The following is a 24,838-nucleotide window of genomic DNA, read 5'->3' on the forward strand; positions in this document are numbered from 1 at the left end:
TTTCTGAGCATTTTCAACTTTCACAACATCCATGCGATCGGAAGGAGACCGGAATTGCCCGCAATATTCCAACAATGGCCAAACCAATGTCCTGACCTCCCAACTCCTGTACTCTATACTCTCACTAATAAAGGAAAGCATACCAAGCGCCACTTTTAGTATCCTATCTACCTGCGACTCTCTACTTTCAAGGAGCTATGAACCTGCACTCCAAGGTCTCTTTGTTCAGCAACACACCCTAGAACCTTACCATTAAGTGTATAAGTCCTGCCAAGATTTGCTTTCCCAAAATGCAGCACCTCGCATTTATCTAAATTAAGCTCCATCTGCCACTCCTCAGGCCATTGGCCCATCTGGTCCAAATCCCTGAGGTAACCTTCTTCGCTGTCCACTACACCTCCAATTTTGGTGTCATCTGCAAACTTACTAACGATACCTCTTAAGCCCACATCCAAATCATTTATATAAATGACGGAAAATAGTGGACCCACTGGTCACAGGCCTCCAGTATGAAAAACAACCCTCCACCACCAGCTTCTGTCTTCTACCTTCGAGCATGTGCTGCATCCAAATGGTTAGTTCTCCCTGTATTCCATAGGATCTAGCCTTGCTAACCAGTCTCCCATGTGGAACCTTGTCGAATGCCTTACCAAAGTCCACGTCAATCACGTCTACTGCTCTGCCCTCATCTTTGTCCTCTTCGTTACTTCTTCAAAAAACTCAGTCAAATTCGTGAGACATGATTTCCCACGCCCAAAGCCATGTTGACTATCCCTAATCGGTCCTTGCCTTTCCAAATACAGGTAAATCCTGTCCCTCAAGATTCCCTCCAACAACTTGCCCACCACTGACGTCAGGCTTACTGGTCTATAGTTCCCTGGCTTGTCCTTACCACCCTTCTTAAAGAGTGCCACCACGTTAGCCAATCTCCAGTCTTCCGGCACCTGACCTGTGACTATCGATGATACAATATCTCAGCAAGGGGCCCAGCAATCACTTCACTAGCTTCCCACAGAGTTCTAGGGTGAACCTGATCAGGTCCTGAGGATTTAACCACTTTTATGTGTTTCAAGATATCCAGCACTTCCTCCTCTGTATTATGGACATTTTTCAAGATGTCACCATCTATTTCCCTACATTTTATATCTTCCATGTTCTTCTCTATAGTAAACACTGATGCAAAATACTCGTTTAGTATCTCCTGCGGCTCCACACAAAGGCCGCCTTGCTGATCTTTGAGGGGCCCTATTCTCTCCCTAGTTACCCTTTTGTCCTTAATGTATTTGTAAAAACCCTTTGAATTCTCCTGAGCAGGTTAAGTTTTGCACCTTCTCTAATAGGTACATCCACATTCTGAATCAGAAAATTTCCTTGTACACACTTAACAAATTCCTCTCCATGTAACACTATGGCAGCCCCAGTTTATGTTTGGAAAGTTAAAATCCCCTACCATAACTACCCTATTATTCTTACAGATAGCTGAGATCACCTTACAAGTTTGTTTCTCAATTTCCCTCTGACTATTAGGGGGTCTATAATACAATCCTAATAGGGTGATTATCCCTTTCTTATTTCTCAGTTCCACCCAAATAACTTCCCTGGATGTATTTCTGGGAATATCCTCCCTCAGCACAGCTGTGATACTATCCCTTATCAAAAACGCCACTCCCCTCCTCTCTCTCCTCCCTTTCCATCCTTCCTGTAGCATTTGTATCCTGGAACATTAAGCTGCCAGTCCTGTCCATCCCTGAGCCATGTTTCTGTAATTGCTATGATATCCCAGTCCCATGTTCCTAACCATGCCCTAAGTTCATCTGCCTCCCCTGTTAGGCCTCTTGTATTGAAATAAATGCAGTTTAATTTATTAGTCCTACCTTGTCCCTGCCTGCCCTGACTGTTTGACTCGCTTCTTTTCTCAAATGTACCAGTCTCAGATTGATCTCTTTCCTCACTATCTCCCTGGGTCCCAGCCACCCCCCACCTTACTAGTTTAAATCCTCCCAAGTAGCTCTCGCAAATCTCCCTGCCAGTATACTAGTCCATTTCCAATTCGGGTGTAATCCATCCTTCTTGTATAGGTCACTTCTACCCCAGAAGAGATTCCAATGATCCAAAAATGTGAATCCTTCTCCCATACACCAGCTCCTCAGCCATGTATTCATCTGCTCTATCCTCCTATTCCTACCCTCACTAGCTCGTAGCACCGGGAGTAATCCAGATATTACCACTCTCCTTTTTAAATTCCTGCCTCTCTATAATCTGCCTTCAAAGTCTCATCCTTTTCCCTTCCTATGTCATTGGTTCCAATGTGTACAATGACCTCCTGCTGGTCCCTCTCCCCTTTGAGAACATTCTGCACCCTCTCTGAGACATCCTTGATCCTGGCCCCAGGGAGGCAACACACCATTCTGATTTTTTGCTGCTGGCCACAGAAACATCTGTCTGTGTCTTGGACTAGAGAGTCCCTTAACACAAACGATCTCTTGGAACCCGACGTACCCTTCATTGCATTAGAGTCTGTCTCAATACCAGAAACTTGGCTGTTCATGCTAAATCTCCCTGAGTATCCATCACCCCCTACATTTTCCAAAACAGTATACTTGTTTGAGATGAGGATAGCCACAGGACACTCCTGCACTACCTGCCTACCCCTCCTATCTTTCCTGCATAAACCCACCTACTTGACTGTATCTGTGACTGTTCTCCCTTCCTATAATTGCCACCCCCTTGCTCTTGTAAATGCCTCATTGCCTCCAACAGTCGCTCCAACCGAATCATTCAATCTGCTCGGATTCGCAACCAATGGCATTTATTGCAGATGTAATCCTCAGTAACACGTAAACTTTCCCTAAACTCCCACATCTGACAAGAAGAGTATATCACTCTACTAAGGGCCATTTTAGCTTCTTCCAATCTGCAGATCAAGAAAATAGCACTGTTTTATTCCTCTGCAAAATACTGTTCCAGGCTAACTTAATACTTATGGCTTATATTGTTAAGTTTAATCAAGAGACATATCTCAAATAAAACATATAATCCAGAAAGAACCCACTCTACTCACTTTTGTAGATTTACAGCAAGGCTATACTTAAAACTTCACTTATCTGTCTCTGTGCTGTGACGTCTCCCAAACGGGTTCCTCCAAGGTCCACTGTGAATTTCACTGTTTGTTAATTTTTCCAGATGCACTCCGATGTCCAGCGCAAAATGAATTCAACAGCAAAGGCAGTAACTGCACAGGTTCACTGCTGCGTGAGGGAGCAGTGTGGGTCTCTCTCTCTCTCTCTCTCTCTCTCTCTCTCCTGCACTGACCTTACCATGTGCTGCCTTTGCTTGTTCCTGTCCCTTTTATAAATGCCATTGTTTTGATTTTTTTGCAACAGCATATAAAACAGTAATTGCTGCTCCTGGACTTCAAGGAAATCAACTCCTAAAATACCTCAAAAAAGGAGCAGCTGTTACAGCCAGAAATGTTTCCTGTCCTCCATCTTGGATTAGGTAGTCAAAAGGGAATTTTTTTATGGCTGCAGAGTAATGAGTAGGATTGTTGATTCAAAAAGCTGCAACAAGTCAAATGACCTCCCGTACATGTCACGTACTATCATTAAATCCAACCAGGCTTTGTGGAGCAATTAGCATGTCTGCCAATATTGGCTAAAACACTTAACATTTTCTATCCAGTCTGGGGCAAAAGAGACCTATTCCACAATGGCAGACTGCATTTAAACTGAAATAAAAATATGAAATGCAGGTGCTGGAAATCTAAAACAAAACCAGAAATTGCTGGAGAAGCCCGATATATCTAACAGCATCTGTGGAGAGAATGCAGAGTCGACATTTCGGGTCCAGTGACCCTTTTTCAGAATAGTGTTAAAAATCCAAAATATGACAAGTCAGTTTTCAGAGAGCAGACTTCAATGGGACAAAAGCAGAGCTTGAGTGCTTTGACTGGAAGGACTTATGCCCAAAACTTCAATTCTCCCGCTCCTTGGATGCTGCCTGACCTGCTGTGCTTTTCCAGCATTACACTCTCTGATCTCCAGCATCTGCAGTGCTCACTTTCTCCCAGGATTGACTGGCGCAAGGTGTTGGTGGGAAAAACAGTAACTGAAGAATTGTGTGGCTTCAAAGAAAAGTTGGATCAGATACTGACAAGGTATAGTCCATCAAAGGGGAAAGATGGGACAAATCAATTCAGAGCTCTGTCTCTGACAAAGGAGATAGAAATTAAGATAAAGGAGAGAACATTGTATTTGTGATAAATGTCAGGTAGAAATATAGTTGAGAACCAAGAGGACTATTGAAGATTCCAGTGGGAGGTGAAAAAGCATATTAAAGAAGCAAAGATGAATTGAGAAAAGACTGGCAGCCAACAGAAAGGAAATCCCAAACTTGCATATAAATAGTAACCGAGTAGCAAATAGAAGGAAGGCAATTTGAGACCAAAAAGATGACTTGCACATGGCTGCAGGGGGCAACGCTGAGGAGTTAAAAGAATACTTTGTATCTGTCTTTACCAATAAGGTAGATGCTACCAAAGCCCTGGTGACTTGAAGAGGAAACTGTCCCACAAGAAAGGTTAAAAGGAAGAAGTGTTGGATTGAGTGTGGATACTTCAAGTTAACAACAGGATCTTGACCAGATGGGCCAATGGGCTGAGAAGTGGCAGATGGTGTTTAATTCAGATAAATGCGAGATGCTGCATTTTGGGAAAGCAAATCTTAGCAGGACTTATACACTCAATGGTAAGGTCCTAGGGAGGATGCTGAACAAAGAGACCTTGGAGTGCAGGTTCATAGCTCCTTGAAAGTGGAGTCGCAGGTAGATAGGATAGTGAAGAAGGCATTTGGTATGCTTTATAGGCAAAGTCTTTTCCCTGGGGTTGGGGAGTCCAGAACTAGAGGGCATAGGTTTAGGGTGAGAGGGGAAAGATATAAAAGAGACCTACGGGGCAACATTTTCACACAGAGGGTGGTACGAGTATGGAATGAACTGCCAGAGGAAGTGGTGGAGGCTGATACAATTGCAACATTTAAGAGGCATTTGGATGGGTACGTGAATAGGAAGGGTTTGGAGGGATATGGACCGGTTGCTGGCAGGTAGGACTAGATTGGGTTGGATATCTGGTCAGCATGGACTGGTTGGACCGAAGGGTCTGTTTCCATACTGTACATCTCTATGACTCTATGACTGTGTGAGATGCATCAAAGATATTGAAGTGAGTGTGGAAATTGCAGGGGCACTAGCCATAATCTTCAGTCTCCTCTAAATGCAGGAGAAGTGCCAGATGCTTGGAGAATTGAAAGCCTCATGTCTTTGTGTAAAAAAAAATGTAGTAAGGATATGCCCAGCAATTGCCAGTTAGTTTAACTTCAGTTGTGAGAAAACCTCGAGAAATAATTGAGGGATAGAATTAGTGGTTCCGTGGAGAAAAATAGATTGATCAGGAAGAGTCCGCAAGAATTTCCAAATGAAAGATCATATTTAATTAACTTTCCGGACTTTCTTGAAGAAGTAACAGTAAGAGTCAGTAAGTGTAATGCTGTTGGTGTAGTGTCCATGACTTTCTAGAAGGATTTTGATGTCGTGCCACATATCACGCTTGTGGGAAAAGTTATGGACCATGGAATAAAAGGAACAATTGCAATGTGGAGGCACAAGTGGCTGAGTGATAGGAAACAGAGTAATGATCAATGGATATTTTTCCACTAGAGGGAGGTATGTAGTGAGTTCCCAGAGGTCTGTATTTGGACCCTTGCTTTTACTGACATATATTAAAGTGCAGTGGGCAGTTTGAAAGTTTGTCTATAATGCAAAACTTGGAAGCATTGCAAACTGTGAGGAGGGCAGTGTAAAAATTCCAAAGGACGTAGACAAGTTGGTGGACTGGCTGGTTAAGGAGCTGAAGCAGTTCAGTACAGGGAAGTGTGAGGTGATGTGTTTTGGTTGGAAGAGCATGGAGAAGCATCAAAAGTTAAACAGTTAAATTTTAACAGGGGTGTAGGAGCCTGGATATATGTGTGCACAGATCATTGAAGGTGACGGGACAGGTAATGAAAGTTAATAAAGAATAGAGTGTTCATGGCTTTATTAATAGTGGTCTACAGTACAAGAACATGGAAGTGATGTTGAACTTATTAGATCTCACCCAGAGTATTGTGCACAGTTCAATTTAGGAAGGATGTGAATGCATTGGAGAGAATGCATGTGAGATTTACAAGAATAGTTCCATGGATGAGAGACTTTCAGGAGGATATGATTGGAGAGGTTGGAACTGTCCTTATTGAAGTGATGAAGATCAAGGGGAGATGTGATAGTTTCCAAATAATGAGAGGTTAGCATATAGAGAGAAATTACTCTCGCTTATAAAAGAATCAGGAATGAGAGCAGTTTCAAGTGATTTGCAAGCGATGTGATTTGCAAATGTGATGTGAGAAGAAACCATTTTCACAAAGTGAGTAGTTAGAGTCTGGAATGTACTGACTGGAAACGTGTTGAGCCAGGTTCAATTAAGGCATTCAGCAGAGTATTGGATAATTATTAAAATAGAAGGAATATGCAAGTGTATGGGAAAAAAGGCAGGAGAATGGCACCAAATCATGATGGTCATTTAGAGTGCTGGTGCAGACATGATGGGCTGAATGACATGCTTCTACATAACCATTCTGTGATTGTGACAAACAAGTTTTTAAGGATGTTCTTTCTGTGAGCTTCCATTTACTACAATCCCATTAACTGACTTGATAAAACTGAGACCATATGGAATTGGGGAACAATTTCAGACATGGGTACAGAATTGGTTAAGAGATGGGAGACAGAGAGTGGGAGTAATGTGTATGTACTCTAAGCAGCAGGATGAACTTAGTGGTTCCCACAGGACTTTAAGCCTCATCTTTCTACTCATTAGTTGGAGGGATACAGAGCAATGTGTCTGAGTTTGCTGATGCGGTCCATCCAGGCAGTGCAGAAGGGAGATAGAGTTGGAAAGGAAGATTGACTAACGTGAATTGATGAGAATGGGGCAGATGGAATTTCAATGTGGGCAAATGTGAGGTCATCCACTTTCACCCCAAGAAATATGAAGCTGGTTGTAATGCTCCCTCACCAATCCGTTTGAAAGTAGAGGGACCTGGAAAATCCAACACAAGACCTACCCACAGCTGATTCCACCCCCAACCCCCCAACTGAATCTGTCTGAAATTTGACAAGGTAGGTAGCGATGTCACTCCACCTGCCTCCCTTTGAGTCTCATTCCTGATGAAGGGCTTATGCCTGAAACGTCAATTCTCCTGCTCTTCGGATGCTGCCTGACCAGCTGTGCTTTTCCAGCAACACACTCTCGACTCTGATCTCCAGCATCTGCAGACCTCACTTCTCTCCCCCCCCCCCCCCCCCCTGCTGTCTACCTATGAGCCTCTTGAAGTCCATAAATTCCAAATTAACCACTTGAGGGCTTCCTCCAGCTTCCACCATCACTTTAGCTGTTGCCGCAGGGCACCTGCACTATCTCGGAAGTTGGTGGTTTTAACGGAATTGCTCTTGTTAGACAAGGTTCAGGATGGAGGGTGGGCAGTTCCTAGGGCAGGTCCTCTGTGCCCATTGTCCACTGCTGCGCCTGACATTAGCCAAGCATCTGATTGGCATGGTTCGTGGGTTGGGGCCCATACAGTTCTTTCCAGATGGTGAGAAAGTAAGGGCAGTAGGGGTTCAGAGAGATTTTGGAGATGTGAGTAAAGAAGTCACTAAAAGCCGTAATGTAAATTGGTGGGATTTGTGCTGCAGCTATAAAATGCTCTGACCAGACTCCATTTAGTTAATTAACCTAGTTCTAGCACTGCACTTTGGGAAGGATCTATTGGCCTTGAAGGTGAAATCAGATTCACTGGAATGATACTGCAGTTATAAACAGAGAAGTATGAGAAGTTGTATCATCTGAGTTTGAACTACCTTGAGTGTGCAAGACTACATAGTGACTTAATTTCAAGCAATTAAGATTATTGAAGGGTTTGATGGGATGGAGGGTAACTATTTCCTCAAATGGAAAGTCCAGAACTATCTGACACATCTTAAAGTTACAGCTGGATTGTTCAGGGCTCTTGTCAGGGAGCACTTCATTCTTCATAAAAAAGTTAGTGGACATTTGGAACTTAGTCCCACAAAATGTTGCTCGGTCTGAAGCCACTGCATGAAGAGCAGACTAAGTGGCCTCATCCTGCATATTTATTCCCAATTCCAGGCAGCCTTCATGTGAACGGAAGCATTATGACCTTTAAATGCAATATGAACAGTGTCCTGTAGGTGGTGTGCTAGTCTGTTCTGAGACAGGAGAAGGCAAGTGGTATTGCTGCAAAAGCAGATATTGGAAATACAGAATAGAAAACAGAAAGTGCTCAATAGGTCAGGTAGTAACTGAGGACTAAGAAACAGAGTTACTGTTTGATGAAAGGATATTGACCTGAAACCTTAACCTTGTTTCTCTCACTTCAGAAGGTGCACAGTCTGCTGAGTATTTCCAGAAATTTCTGCCCTTTTGATAACTAATGTTGGGGTTCAGTTTCTGAGCCAAGAATATACCTGAGTCCTGCTATGTTCCCACAGGAGATGTCCAATATCCTGGCACAGAAGCAGCTGAGGTCCATAATTTTAAACGTAAGTACAATAAAGACCCGAAGCTCTGATTTGGAGGTGCTGGTGTTGGACCGGGGTGGACAAAGTTAAAAATCATACAACACCAGGTTATAGTCCAACAGGTTTATTTGGAACTCTGAAACATTCAATAGCTTTTTTGGTAAATTAAATTTAAAATCATTTCCCCTTCCAAGAAAACCACTACCTCTTAAACATGACCATGTCTGCAGCAAAAAGCGGAGTCTTGACTCATGAAGTAATGTGTAGCTTTTTATTTTGGAAAGGTAATCCAGTGTTGTGGTCATAGAGCTGGTTCCTAATTCAGGTAATTCTTTCATGGGATGTAGGCATCATTGACTGGGCCAGCATTTGTTGTCCATCCCTATAGTAGAGTCAGATACATTTAAGCGATTCTTGGATAGGCAGATGGATGATAGTAAAATGTAAGGTATGTAGGTTAGTTTGATCTTAGAGTAAGATAAAAGGTCAGCTGGAATTGGTTTATCTTAGTTGGCTGGATCGTTGGTTTACAGAGCATTGTGATGCCAACAGCGTGGATTCAATTCCCTTCACTGGTTTGAGGTTACTATGATGGGCTCTCCGTCTCAATCTCCTCCCTCGCTTGAGGTTTGGTGGCCCTCAGGTTAAATCACCATCAGTCGCTTCTCTCTCTAATGAGAGAGCAGCCCCTATGGTCTGGTAAGGCTATGACGACACAACAACAACAAATAGGTCAGCACAACATTGAGAACCGAAGGGCCTGTACTGCTCTGTTCTATATATAAATGACTGCTGCTTGAGAAAGTGGTGGTGAGCTGCCTTCTTGAGCTGCTATAGTCATTGGGGTAGAGATAGACCCACAATGCTATCAGGGAGGGAGGACATTTCAGGATCTTGACTCAGTGACACTGAAGGAGTGATGATATCTCCAAGTTGGAAATGATTGAAAAGAGCGATTTGGAGGGGAACTTGCTGGTGTGGATTTCCTATTTATCTGCTGCCCTTGTCCTTCTCGTTGGTAGTTGCTTTGTGTTTAGAAGGTGCTGCCTGAGAAGCTTGGTGAATTCCTGCAGAACATCTTGTAGATGGTCCACACTGCTGCTCCCAAGTGTCGTCAGTGGAGGAAGCAAATGTTTGTAGATATAGTACCAATCAAGTTGGATGTTTTGGCCTATATGGTGTCAATACAGGGATAGAAGGCTCTATAGCCAAGTTTGCAGATGACACAAAAATAGGCAGGATGGTAAATTGTAATGAAGAAATAAGAACCTTACAAATGGATATAGATAGGTTAAGAGCCTGGGCCAAAATGTGGTAGATGGAGTTTAATATGGATAAGTGTGAGGTCATTCATTTTGGTCAAAAAAAATGGGAAGAGACTTCGGGGTGTTCCGGTACAGAGGGATCGGGGTGTCCTCGTTCATGAGTAACATAAAAATAGCAAGCAGGTACAGGAGATAGTAAAGGAAGCGAATGGAAAGTTGGCTTTTATAGCTAAAGCTGAAAATGTGTCGCTGGAGAAGCGCAGCAGGTCAGGCAGCATCCAGGGAACGGGAGAATCGACGTTTCGGGCATAAGCCCTTCTTCAGGAAACAGGAGAATCGACGTTTCGAGCATAATCCCGAAGAAGGGCTTATGCCCGAAACGTCGATTCTCCTGTTCCCTGGATGTGCCTGACCTGCTGCGCTTCTCCAGCAACACATTTTCAGCTCTGATCTCCAGCATCTGCAGACCTCACTTTCTCCTTTTTATAGCTAAAGGAATAGAATATAAAGATAAGAAAGTATTGTTGCAACTATACAAGGTATTGATGAGAACACGCCTGGAGTATTGTGCCCAATTTTGGTCCCCTTATTTAAGGAAAGATGTAGTAGCATTGGAGGCAGTTCAGAGGAGGTTCACAAGATTGATCCCAGAGATGATGGGTTTGTAGTTTGAAGAGAGATTGAACAATTTAGGCCTATACTCTCTGGAATTTAGAAGAATGAGGGGAGATCAAATTGAGGTGTTCAAGATGATAAAAGGTGTGGATAAAATAGACATGGAGCAGATGCTTCCTCCTGTGCGGCATTCTAGGATGAGAGGTCATAGTCTCAGGATAAGGGGCAGCAAATTTAAAACAAAGTTGAGGAGAAACTACTTCTCCCAAAGGATTGTGATTCTGTGGAAGTCGCTACCCCAAAGTGCAGTGGATGCTGGGACAGTGAGTAAACTTAAGGAGGAGTTGGACAGATTTTTAATTGTTAATGGGTTGGAGGATATGGAAAGAAGGCAGGAAAATGGGGGTGAGGAGCTTACCAGAGTCAAAAGGTGTGGTGCTGGCGAAGGAGGAGCAGGCAAATCGACATTTCGAGCATAAGCCCTTCATCAGGAAGGGCTTGACTGAAGGGCTTATTCTTGAAATGTCGATTCTCCTGCTCCTCGGATGCTGCCTGGCCGGCTGTGCTTTTCCAGCACCATACTTTTCGACTCTGATCTCCAACATCTGCAGTCATCACTTTCTCCTGAGGAGCATATCAGCCATGATCGAATGGCGGAGCTGATTTGATGGACCGAATAGCCTAATTTTGCTCCTATATCTAATGAATTTTTGAATTAATAAACTCTCAAGTATTATTGGAGCTGCACTAATCTAGGCAAGTGCAAAATATTGTGAATTATGACTTGTAGGTGGTGAACAAGGATTGGGAGGTTAGTTACTTGCATCTAACCTGTTGTTGTACCCACCATATTTACATGGCAAGTCCAGTTTAGCATCTGGTTACTGATAAATCCCAGAATGATGCTTTGAGATTCAGTGATGGTAATGCATTGAATGTCAATGGGAGATAGTTTGTTTGTTTTTGTTGGAGGTGGGCATTGTCTGACATGTGGCAGGAGTGTTAATTGCCAGTTGTCAGCCCAAACCAGGTCTTGTGATATTTAGACACTGACTGCTTCAGTACCTGAGGGGTCACAAATGGTGCTGAATGTTGTGCAATCATCACCGAATGTCCCCGTTTCTGGTCATTTGAAGCAGCTGGAGATGATTGGGCTGAAGAAACTACCCTGAGGAACTCCTGTGGAGATGTCCTGGAGCTTCCTTTATGCCCAGTATGACTCCCATTATGCGTATAGAATCCATCTAACAGGCCCACTGTCAAAGAAAGGCCTCCAGCATTCTCAAAGATCCATCCCACCCTGGCAATGCTTTTCTACAACCTCTACCATCAGGGAGAAGGTACAGAGGCCTGAACACATGCTCCAGGTGGGTTAAAAACAGTTTCTACCCTACTGTTGTTAGAATACTGAATGGACTCTCAAACTTTTAGCATTTGCCTGTATCTTTGTTTTTGTTTTGCCATTGTTTACCTATTATTTACTTATCTATGCTATTTAACTCAGTGATCTACCTGTATTGCTCGCAAGACAAAGCTTTTCACTGTGACTTGGTACATGTGACAATAAATTCAATTCAATTCAATTCCAACCAGCAAATTGTGCTCCTCCTGATTTCCATTGATTTCAGTTTTGCTAGGGCTCCTTGATTCCTCACTTAGTTGAATGCAGCCATGATGTGAAGGGCTGTCACTCTCATTTTACTTCTGGAATTCAGCTCTTTCATCCATGTTTGAACCAAGGCTGTAATGAGGTCAAGACTGAATGCCTTTGGCAAATTCCAAAGTAAGTGCCATTGGGCAGGTTACTGCTAAGCAAGAGCTGCTTGACGTCACTGATGGCACTTTCCATCACTTGACTCATGAGTGAGAGTAGACTGATGGGGACCTGCTGCTTTCTCTGTTTGACATACAAACAGTCTTATTTTATAGCTTCAAGAGATTGATGCCTAATGCCTGGTACTGCTCCTGGCAAGTCCCTCGATACTCTTCATTGATTGCCTTTCTTGATGGTAATGGCTGGGCGGGGGATGTGTTTAAATCCTGTTTTGAAAATTTCAATTTAATTTTTAAATAAGAAACTGGTGACTGTAAAAGTTACCCTGACTTTGGTTCACTATCAAATTTACCTTTTTTCCACTTGTTCTGGGCCTATCTATGACTCCAGTCCCCTATCAAAGTGATTAATTCTTAACTGTTCCCTCTGAAATAGCTCTGCAAGTTATCCAGTTATTTCAAATCTTAGTCAAGATTAGAGTGGTGCTGGAAAAGCACAGCAGGTCGGGCAGCATCTGAGGATCAGGATGGCTTTTGCCCAAAACGTCGATTTTCCTGCTCCTCGGATGCTGCCTGACCTGCTGTGTTTTTCTAGCACTACTCTAATCTCCAGCATTTGCAGTACCCACTTTCGCCTGTTTCAAATCTTAGACAATTAGGGAAGGGCAATACATGGTCACCTTTCCAGTGACATCCTGAGTGTGAATGCATGTTAAAATGCATAGCTCCTTGAGTAATGACCAGCTTGGCTCTGCTTCCTAACAGGAAGGTTCCTAGAGGTGCTGGTATTGGACTGGGGTGGATAACTTATCTCGGGAATGTGACTTAAAAGAAGTTCTGGGATTCACAAATTAATTAATCAAAACCTGCAACCCTTCCCAAAAGGTGAAAGATTTAACAACAGTCTAGGTTTGTTCAATATATTGCATCAGTTGTATGACACTATAATCTTTTGCTTATACATTCTGTGTCTTATGATCCTATTCCACTAGCTACCTGATGGAGGAGCAGCGCTCCGGAAGCTTGTCCTTCCAAATAAACCTGTTGGTCTATAACCTGGTCTCAGGTGATTTTTAATAGGTTTAAAGTTGTCTTTACCAATGTACAGAACCTTTGCCTGATAGAGTAACAGGTCCAGGCTTTTATCACTTGAACAGTCTTTTCCAAATGTCCATGTACAATGAAAATGCTTGCTGTCTTTATTTTATAGCACATTATTCGAGGAAACCGTCCAATCAAAACAGAAATGGCCCATCAGCTGTATGTCCTTCAGGTTCTGACCTTTAACCTTCTAGAGGAGCGGATGATGACCAAGATGGACCCTCAGGATCAAGTTAGTGATTGGTTTAATTATTGTTTAGTTACTAGTCACTTTCCTCCATTTTATTTTTCTCTTTCAGTTTAATGTCTCATCTGATAAGCAGCACCTCATCAGTGTTAGCACTCCCTCCGTTCTGCATTGAATTCCAATCTGAATTGTGTACTGAAGTCCTGAAGTAAGGCCTGATGCTATAACTTACTGGCTGTGGGACACATGACGTTGTGACCAGGCACACCTGGGAGCTCATAGAGTTAAATGCTGTCATGCTCGTCGCTCCCTTGGTCTTTCCTCTGAAAAAAGCCAAACTTAGTCACAGGTTCCTAACTAATCTTAGCTTTTTATTTACCCTTTCCAGCCTCTGTGGTATCCAGCTTTTCACATTGTTTTCTTAATGGCCAATAGATTGGGCAGAGAATATAACATTGTGGTACCCAGCTGCAAAATGCCAGCAAAGGAAATCTTTCATATGTGTCTGTACATGCTTCAAAATCTATTACTGCAGAGTAACATCCTTGGCACACTCTAGCTTTCAGATAATCAATGTTATTTGGGAGCCAAGAGTGAACATTTACTGGTAATCCAGGTCTTAGCCTGTCGTCCCTCTGACCAGGATCATGTCTGACCCTAGAAATGTCTTCTTTCAAAGGGTCATGAATCTGTGGAATTCATACCTGAGTGCAGTGGATGCTGGGATACTTGAGTAAATTTGAGGCAAAAGTAGATTTTTAATGAGTAATAGGTTGAATGATTGTGGAGAGCAGGTAGAGAAAGTGGAGTTAAAGCTGAGATGAGATCAGCCACGATTGTATCAAATGACAGAGCAGCCCGAGGGGCTGAATTGCCAGCTCCTCCTCCTGGTTGTTATGCCCTTATCCTCTTGCTGACCCTGATCAGGTCTGTTTGTATGTATAGTTTAAATTTGATTCCATCAGAAGGGTTGTTGGTTACACAGTCAGGAGAGTACAGTAATCTTAATCTCTGAAATGTAAAATGATAGAAATTTGCAGCTTGGAAGGAGGCCATTCAGCCCACAAGTAGTCACCAGCCTAAATCCACATTCCAGCTCTTGGTTCATAATCTTGTGCTTGACAGCACCTCAAATACATATCCAACTACTTCTTCAATGATGAGTGTTGCTTTCTGCCTTCCAACAACGTTTGGATTATGGGTCCCAGATCTCTGCTGACTCCCATCTGGAAAGATTTCCCCTCAAATTCCCTCTAACCTCCTTGCACTTGTCGTAAATCCTGGTTATAGACCCCTCAACCAAGGGGACTAGGTTCTTCCTGATAAAGTACCTCATAATTTTGAACATTTTAATTAGATCTTAACTCAACTTTCCTGTTCAAAACAAAAAACCTTGGTCTAGCCCATCTCTATCTTACAACCCCAAATTTCTAACCTTGTGATAAGTGTTCTGTGTAGTCACACCTTTAGCTGATATGATAGCTGACCTTCTGTGTTTCAGGAATGGGAATGGTATGTCCAGATTGGAGATTCATGCTGATCATTCTTAATCCTTCCTTCTGTTTGTCACAGGCTCAAAGGGATATCATATTTGAACTGCGAAGAGTTGCCTTTGATGCTGAATCTGATCCAAACAGCAGCAGCAATCTGGAGAAGCGGAAAGCCATGTACACGAGGGATTATAAAATGCTGGGGTTCGTGGTAGGTGCAGGCAGCATTGTCCAATCGAGAACTCTCTTTAATGAGAATTTACAGTAGAAATGTCTGTCGTCACATGATCCTCTAAATTCACTTGTCGCTGAAATGCAAGAATGACTAAACAAATTTCCTTTCAAGCAATCTGAGAAAATAGAGTCTTGGTTTTTGAAAATAGAGACTTTTGCCCCTTTGCGCAGACAGAGGGGGTGGGGGAAGATTTGCCGATGATACAAAGTTAGGTGGACAGGCAGGTAGTACTGAGGAAGTGGGGAGGCTGCAGAAAGATCTAGACAGTTTGGAGGAGTGGTCCAGGAAATGGTTGATGGAATTCAATGTGAGCAAATGCGAGGTCTTGCACTTTGGGAAAAAGAATAGAAGCATGGATTACTTTCTAAATGGTGAGAAAATTCGTAAAGCCAAAGTACAGAGGGATCTGGGAGTGCAAGTTGAGGATTCTCTAAAGGTAAACATGCAGGTTGAGTCCGTGATTAAGAAAGCGAATGCAATGTTGTCAATTATCTCAAGAGGGTTGGAATATAAATGCACTATTGTGCTACTGAGACTTTATAGAGCTCTGGTTAGGTCCCATTTGGAGTACTGTGTCCAGTTTTGGTCCCCACACCTCAGGAAGGACATACTGACACTGGAGCGTGTCCAGCGGAGATTCACACGGATGATCCCTGGAATAGTAGGTCTAACATACGAGGAACGGCTGAGGATCCTGGGATTGTATTCATTGGAGTTTAGAAGATTAAGGAGAGATCTAATAGAAACTTACAAGATAATACATGGCGTGGAGAGGGTGGACGCTAGGAAATTGTTTCCATTAGGCGAGGAGACTAGCACCCGTGGACACAGCCTTAGAATTAAAGGGGGTAAATTCAGAACAGAAATGCAGAGACATTTCTTCAGCCAGAGAGTGGTGGGCCATGAAATTCATTGCCACGGAGTGCAGTGGAAGCCGGGACGCTAAATGTCTTCAAGGCAGAAATTGATAAATTATTGATGTCACAAGGAATTAAGGGCTACGGGGAGAATGCGGGTAAGTGGAGTTGAAATGCCCATCAGCCATGATTGAATGGCAGAGTGGACTCGATGGGCCGAATGGCCTTACTTCCGCTTTTATGGCTTATGGTCTTATGGTCTAAGGTGGTTTATTGATGGGCAGAGTCTCACTATGATGCCACTGTCTCAATTCTGTGTGCAAATGACCCCCAAGGTATAAATGTCCTGGAATCCTGTGTTACCAAGAGTAAGCTCTTGTTTGGTGTAGTGTTGACACAGTATGCTTTCCAAATCCAGGGCACCAGAGGAATTGGCATTCCCGAATTGAATTGAACTGAATTTATTGTCATGTGTACTGAGGCACAGTGACAAGTTTTGTCTTGTGAGCAATACAGACAGACCATCTTATTGGGCACTATGCTGCATGTAAATTGGAAAAGTGCCAGTGTATGGGTCTGTTGAATCTTGTCCAAGGGTCATGTGTGGCTTTTATCCTGTTTCACTTTGTCTCTACCATTCTCACTGCTCAGATTTATATTTCATGTTGCTGATTTGGTGTAAGAATTTAGCATTTCACGCTCACGGTACTGAGCTGGTGCCGATTCCGACATTTCCTTTATTCTTCCCGCTTCCAATTTTCTCTTCTTCCAGTCCCACCGTCAGTGTAGGCCTCACTGGTTTGAACAGCCCTAGTGGGATCTTAGTTAGAATTGCCAGTCTCTTTTTGCTATCGGGGGGAGCAGCAATCCCAGTCAAGACTGGCCCATCTTCTTGCAAGTCAGTGTTTTCCAGCAGCCTGTCTGGCTCACCAGCTGTTATGGATTCATTTCCTGGGGTATTAAGGAAACCAGAGCAAATATGCAGCCTATCACTCTGATAAGAATATTGGATTAGATTCACATATTCTTATAAATGCCAGTTTACAGACATGAGATAGAGGCTTTATTTCTGTTTGCTCCTGAAGTACAGCAAACATTTTCTTAACCAGCACCTATCGGACTAGAGGTGTGCCAGTTGATCAATATTCTGGACAATCAAGAGGTCCACATAACCATGGTAAACCCTGATCAAGCAAACCTTTTGAGACACCAGCATCCCTCAAAGAATCTATGTAAAATTATTGTCGCACCTCTTAATATCAATGTAAAAACACACAATAAGTAATGGGAATGTAATGCAAGGTGTATACATGTCACAGTTAAACTTTGTTTACAGCTTTAAAATGCAGACTTTGCAATATGAGGTACGTAATTTTGCCAATTTATTGAGGGTGCCGGTTTAAACAAAGTTTGCTGCATTATAACTTCCACTACGAATTCTAATTCATTCTGAACATCTAGCAGTTCTTCGATTGAAATACAGAAAGCACCAGAGACACTTGTGCAGCCAGCCCCTCCTATACAAGCTGTGCTCAAAGCTGCCAGTCAATTGAGATGCCAAAAGAAATTCCTTGCCAACATTCGATAATCCAAAATAGTGCCAGATCCAGTCTGGCCCCAATTTTGTATTATGTAAAACGTCTCTTTGTCATGAGATCATCTCTACCTCAGGCCAAACCACTTGCAGCTCGCTTAGAGGAATTCAGTGAATTGGCAGCATGTTCTACATGTGGAAAAGAACTACCTCCTCTTAATGTTCCCTCAAAATTGCACAGCCAATGTAGCAATCCGAGAGTCGTGCATAGGCTGTGAATGGGTTGGGTCCTTTAAATTCCTGTGCAAAAAAAAAAATTGAGAAGGACCACACACTTTAGGAAATTGCTTGTCCACCTGAAATATATTAATTTGAGTCTCATTCTTGGCACCTAACTCAGTTCTACTCTGAGGTGGGAGGCTCAATTCCAAGTCTATGAACAGGTTGGTAAGTAAATATCTAACTTTGTTCTGTTACTAATAATTTGAGATTGTGGTCCCCAGTTGTCCCGTCTGCAGCTTTTGAGTTTCCTGTGTCTCACCAGGTGTGTTAGTAACACTGCTTCGTCCCTTCTCTCTTGTCCCCACAGAATCATGTCAATCCAGCCATGGATTTTACCCAGACCCCTCCAGGAATGCTTGCACTTGACAACATGCTGTACCTGGCCAAGGTTCACCAGGACACCTATATAAGGGTGAGAGAACACGTGCTCTGTCCTTTTACAGGTTGGAATGCTCCTGTCCAGCATTTTGCTGATTTGTTTTTTGTTGCTGGGTACAATTCCACAGCTGTCAGCTCGGTTACTGATCCTTTCGAGTGCTACTTGATTGGGGGAGGGGAAGGGGTGGTGGTGGGCACAATATCCAACATCCAACCTCCACTTTCCAAAATCATCTGCACTACAGGAGCCTCAGCAATTACCCGTTTAGTCCAGAAATACTGAGCAGAACTGTACAGGTCTTCTGTTAGAAAATGAGCATGTGTCAACACATTGTTTACAGGGACAGAGAGAGATTGTAGAACTGAGGTATAGAGATCTGACACATGAATCTCAAAACATAAGTTATGCAGTTACAGCAAGTGATTAGGAATGTAAATGAAATGTTGTAGTTTCTTGCAAAACAAATGGAATAGGAAGTAGATGAGTTTTATTACAGTTGTGCAGGGCATTACTGTGTTAGAGTAATTGTGTTAGAAGCAAATCAGAGAGCTTCACTCAACTGATTACTGGGATGAGGGATATGATGAGGAAACAATGGACAAGTTGGTCCTATATCCATTTGACTTTAATGTAACTACTCAGAGCAGCAGGAGGCTGTTCAACCCCTCAAGCCTGCTCTGCCATTTTATACAATCTTGGCTGATCTCCTCATTAATTGCTGGATGAAAAATAAATGAAGATCCAGTTCATGTTGCTGAAATTGCTGTTCACAATATACCCAGCAGTGAAGGGAAGAATAGTTCCAGTGGTTCAGAGCTTCAGGGGGAAACATAAACTCCAGCTTCTTTTAACATTTGGTGCTGCCTTGACTGCATTGGGAGGTTATCCTTGTCCTGTTCATTGGTGCGTGATGTTTGACCACAGATTGTCCTCGAGAACAGCAGTCGAGAGGATAAACACGAATGTCCCTTTGGCCGCAGCAGCATTGAGCTCACCAAGATGTTGTGCGAGATCCTGCAAGTCGGAGAGCTGCGTAAGTTTTGATATGCAGAATCAACAGATTTATAAAAAGCCAGTCTATACTGCAGTCTCAACAAACAACTTGCTTTTTGTGTAATGCCTTTATTAGCAACAGATAATCCCAAGACATTGTTGCTGCTGCTCAGTCCTGGAAATCTCTGCCTAGCAACACCTTGAATGTACCTGCACCATGTTTTTTGCAGTTGAATTCACCATCACCTTCTTGAGGGTACTTGGAGAGGTGGCGGGGGGGGAATGGGAAATAAATGATGGCCTTGCCAGCAATACCCGCAGCCCAAGAATGTTCTTTCTTTGACTTTAAATAAATAATTGCTTGGTTACACAGGGCCTCGCTAAAAAGAGGGAACTGCGCTTTCCTTTCTGAAGTTGGTTTCCTTTTGATTTCAAACCCTGTTGATTGCAAGATAAAAAAAATTAATCTTTAGTGATATTTACATTTTTAAATAAACTTGTGGAAAATGGGCAAATACCTGTGGAGTTTGTTGACAGAAAATCTTGTTTGGGAAATGGGTTCTAGATGGCTTTATAGAAGAGGAAAATGGACTAGAGGATTTATTTTTTTTCTCTGTTCGCTGGTGGGATATGAGCATCATGGGTATAGCTGTCTTTAGTTGCCCATTTCAAATTGCACTTTAATTGATTGGTGCGCTGGGCCATTTCAGAGGGGAGTTGCATTAAGGTGCAGTCTCATGGCTCAGGAGTCATATGTAGGCTGGATCTGGTAAGGATAGCAGAGTTTTGTTTTTAAAGTACCAAATGAGATTTCTAAGACAATCAATGGTAGCTTTGTGGTCACCATTACTACAAATAGTTTTATATTCCAGATTTATTAAATTCCTCCAGCTGTTTTTTGAACCACTGTCTCCAGAGAATTAGACTGGGATTCTGGATTACTAATCCAATGACATCACTATTACCCATGATCCCCCAACCACCTCCACCACCATCAAAATTTGGAGTTAAAATGGTGTCAATGCTGCTGATGGTGAGAAGGCCTAATAGGGACTAAATATTATAGGGAGATTGTGGAGAATAATCTTAAATTCAAGATAGGGTTAGGAAACTGTGTAGTTCAAGCCAGAACTGGGCAATAGAGAAGTAGGATTTCAGGTGGGATCTGCTATAAACTTTTTAAACAAGTTGAAACTTGTAAAGATAGATGATTATATTAACAAATTAATGGAACAGTCAAAACTGGTCTCTTCAAACTCTCTACTAATTTTAGGTCATCCTCCTGTGTTTGGGCTTCTCAATTTTATGATTCATGCCCCTTAGCTTTCCTATGTTGGCAAAACTGTCAGAAATGGGAGTGGGATTTCTGTCTCCTAGTCCTTGTGCTCCTTATCAAAGCTCTCTACGAGTTGACCCAACTCCCTGAAAATCTAAATCTCCATGTCTTCCATCCCTTGGGGTGAATTTTGTTCTCTTCCATCCAGACTTCAACCTTGAAGTTCAGCAAAGTGCAATGATCTTCAAAAACCTTAGGAAGGTTAGTGGAATGGCAAGGTGTGATTTCATATGAATTAGTTTAAAGCAGTTCATTTTGCGAGGACAAAATGAAGAATGGAATTATGTAGTCTTAACATTTTCTTTGAATGACCTTTGTGCAACACAACTTGTTAATTAAAATACCCACTACTTTAACAGGAGGTTAGTGATTCAACCGTTGAGAACACATCAGTAGAAGCCTCAGCCATTTAGAATTGTTGTTTAAAGAGAAAAGAAGAGAAAATGTAATAAAGAATAAGGATGAGTTTTATAGTCTTTCTAGCCTGCTCTAACATTTAGTCAGTTCATGACTGATCTCTTCCATTTACCTGCCTTTGTTACATACCCCTTACTTAAGTAAAGAATTGTCTCAAGTTGATCCCTAGCATCCACAGCTTTAAGAAGAAAAGAGCAACAGAGAGACAAATATAGATTGATATGACTATTTGGCTTTTCTTCCTGAATGGCTAGGCTCTAATTTTAAGGGGTCTTTTTTTGACTCCTTGTTCTTGATCCCCTCACGATAAGAAATCATTTCACTGCATTTTCTTCTTCTATGATTTTCTGCCCAAAGACTAGTCCAGCCCGAAAGTCATGCCCATCTCGGCTAAGGCAAGGAGACCGATCCTGAATCTACTCCAGCCGGCCAGGATTTGAACCCTGTGCAATTGACACCAATCTGATCTGTGTCTAACATGCAGCCAACTGGCTTGTAGACTGTAGAAGGAAAGGATGACCAGTGAGATAAGCATAGTTTTGAAGACTCTTGTGGTTGGGCAGAGGTGAGGAATGAGTTGACTTTGGACGCAATGTGAAGGAACTTGCCTTCAATAGTATGAAAGTGCAGGAAGAGGCAGAGCATTTATGGAAATGCACTGGAATTCAGGAAGAGCACAAGAAGGGAGAGTTCCTAGCAGCACTGACCAGCAGAAGAACTAAAATACCTCAAAGTTTGGAGAGGAAGAAGGGAAGTTGGAGTTGAGCGAGTTGTATGTCAACCATTTATATAAGCTCAATATGAGGACATGCAACATTACTCCATGTTTATTTTAATTTGGAAGTTACAAACAGAGTAAGAATATGCTGCATAAAATCATTGAATGATTTAAGTTATCTTGGTGTCTAATTGTTGATATTTTGTGGATGCAGCTAATGAGGGCTGCAATGAGTACCATCCCATGTTCTTCACCCATGACCGAGCTTTTGAAGAGTTCTTCTGCATCTGCATCCAGCTGCTCAACAAGACATGGAAGGAGATGAGGGCGACATCGGAAGACTTTAACAAGGTTAGAGAATGTTGCCTGTCTAACCCTGGTAGACAGTTCATTAAATCCAAGCAAAGCAGGACTACGTGGAGTGTAGTTTGGCAGTAGCTTAAACCCATCCTGCTCTAGGACTTTGTTATAGCAATGAGTCATTCTGTCCTGATAAAGTCATAGAGCAACCCGGAAACAGACACTTTGGTCAGACTCGTCCATGCCGACCAGATATCCTAAATTAATCTAGTCCTATTTGCCAGCACTTGGCCCATATCACTCTAAACCATTCCTATTTATATACCCATCCAGATGCCTTTTAAATGTTGTCATCGTACCAGCCTCCACCACTTCCTCTGGCAAATCATTCTATGCACACAAAAAGTTGCTCCCAGGTCTCTTTTATATCTTTCCCCTCTCACCCTAAGGTTGCCCTCTAGTTCTGGACTCCCCCACCCCAGGGAAGAGACTTTGTCTATTTACCCTATCCATGTTCCTCATGATTTTATAAACCCCTATAAGGTCACCCCTCAGCCTCCGACTTACTGGATGGTTTATCAGGTCAATGATTCATTGTGCCCTGCAACAAAGGATGTATTGAATTCCTACTCAAAGAACTGCTCCTTATAATTCTGATTTGTTGAGCATAGAGTGATTGTCCATATGGAATGACTTCAGCATGTTGTGGATCAACAAACGGTAAGCAACAAGAAGTTGAATTTATTTAGTACATTTGACAAAGAAAAATATTGCAGGGTGCTACCTAGGAACTTAATCAGAGAAAAATTCATATTGGGCCAGAGATATTAGGACTGGTGACCAAAAGCTTGGTCAAAATGGGAGCTTTCAAGAAGCATCTGACAGAGGGAAAAATGACAAATTTTGAGATGTAAGAAATGAATGTCAGCATTTAAGGCTTGGTATCTGAAGGAGTGGTCACTATGGTGGAGCACAGAGAGTAGGATGTACACAATCAGCTAGGGTTCTTAGGTTGTAATGTCACAGTCATGTCATGATATTATTTCTGGGGTTGGCCATAATAACCTACTTTTGATTTAAATTGCATACTAATATTTATCAACTAGCCTCCTACACCAACACTAGGTACTCTGAGATTCGGTACCCCAAAGAGAGTGTGGACCTCCAGAAGAAGATCATATCAACAAGAACCACCACCACTGCACAGCTTACATAAATCAGTGTGGGAAGCATTCATTCAGAAGGCTGTGGGGTCAATTCTTGAGCATGCTACCTAAGACTGATCTGCTGCTGCAGTACCAAGGGAATGTTACAATGTTGAAACATTTAACTAAGGCACCATCTGCTCTCTGAGATGAATGTAAATGATCCTGTGCCACTATTTGAAGAAGAGCAGGAGGAGTCTCCTTAGTGTCCTGAGCAATATTTATCTATCGGTCAACATCACCCAAATAGATTCTATGGTTGTTATCATTTGCTGATTGTGGGAGTTGCTGTGCAACAATTAGGCTGTAAGATATAGGAGCAGAAATAGGCCATTCAGCCCATTGATTCTGCTGTGCCATTTAATGAGATCATGGCTGAACCAATCATCCTCCACTTTCCTGCCTTTTCCCCAGAGTCTTCAATTCCCTTACTGATTAAAACTCAATCTCAGCTGTGAATATACTTAATATACTTATTACCCTCTGAGAGTAGAAATTTGTCCGTATCTCTGTCTGAAAAGGATAACCAGATTATACATTCTGGTCCCAAGACTCTCCCACAAGGGAAACAGCCTCAGCATCTATCCTGTCAAGCTGCCTAAGAATCTTGTATATTTCAATAAGGTCTAACCTCTAATGAGTACAATCTCCATCTACTCAACCTCTCCTCATAAGAAAATCCCTCCATTCCTGTGATCAATCTAGTTAACCTTCTGTGCACTGCCTCCAATGTCTTCCCTTAGCTAAGAGGACCAAAACTGTTCACTGTATTTTAAATGTACCTTGTGCAGTTTGAGCAAGATTTCCCTATTATTGTACTCCATTTTCTTTGAAATAAAGGCCGACATTCCATTTGCCTTTCCTGGTACCTGCTGACTTGGATACTAGCTTTTTGTAGTTTATGCACAAAGATTCCCAAATCCCTCTGTGCTGCAGCTTTCTGCAGTCTTTCTTCACTTAAATAACATATTCAGCAGCTCTGTTCTTTCTGCCAAAGTGCATAACCTCTCAAATTCCTACATTATATTATTGTACGAACTTAACCCATCTACATCCCTCTGTAGACTTTGCACCATCCTCACATTTGGCTGCTAACTTACTCATTTGCAAATTTGGCGATAGTACATTTCAAATTGACTTCCTTGTTCGCAAGTAAGATAAAGGAAAAGCCAAAGATGTTTTACCAGTATATAAAGATCAAAAGAATAGTTAAGGAAAAAATGGAACCTATCAAAGAAAATGAAGGGAACTTGTGTGAAGACAGAGGATGTGGGAAGAATTTTAAATGAATTTTTTGACTGCACGTTCACAAAGGAAAAGATATGGGTTTGGTAATCCAAGAGGAGCAGTGTGAAATTTTGGACCAAATAGCCATAACAAGAAAGAAAATATTAGAGGAGTTGGAATCTTTGAAAGTGGAAACGTTGTCATCCCAGAAGGATTGTTCCCTAGGATGTTGAAGGAGGTAATGGAAGAAATAGCAGATTATTATCCAATCTTCAGCAGACACAGGTGAGGTGCCA

At 42.3% G+C, this 24,838-nt stretch overlaps 1 protein-coding gene across 1 annotated transcript in view; it reads left to right on the plus strand.

Moving 5' to 3' along the window:
- LOC122559944 (engulfment and cell motility protein 2-like) overlaps positions 1-24,838 on the plus strand; it is a 110,523-nt gene that overhangs the window by 39,563 nt on the left and 46,122 nt on the right. Inside the window, exons 10-15 of the mRNA XM_043710054.1 lie at positions 8,599-8,649; positions 13,492-13,614; positions 15,142-15,270; positions 18,275-18,379; positions 19,271-19,379; positions 22,025-22,161. Coding sequence (XP_043565989.1) covers positions 8,599-8,649; positions 13,492-13,614; positions 15,142-15,270; positions 18,275-18,379; positions 19,271-19,379; positions 22,025-22,161 — 654 coding nt within the window. The remainder of the gene's footprint in view (positions 1-8,598; positions 8,650-13,491; positions 13,615-15,141; positions 15,271-18,274; positions 18,380-19,270; positions 19,380-22,024; positions 22,162-24,838) is intronic.

This window comes from Chiloscyllium plagiosum, chromosome 20 (assembly GCF_004010195.1).
Source record: "Chiloscyllium plagiosum isolate BGI_BamShark_2017 chromosome 20, ASM401019v2, whole genome shotgun sequence".
NCBI lineage: Eukaryota > Metazoa > Chordata > Chondrichthyes > Orectolobiformes > Hemiscylliidae > Chiloscyllium > Chiloscyllium plagiosum.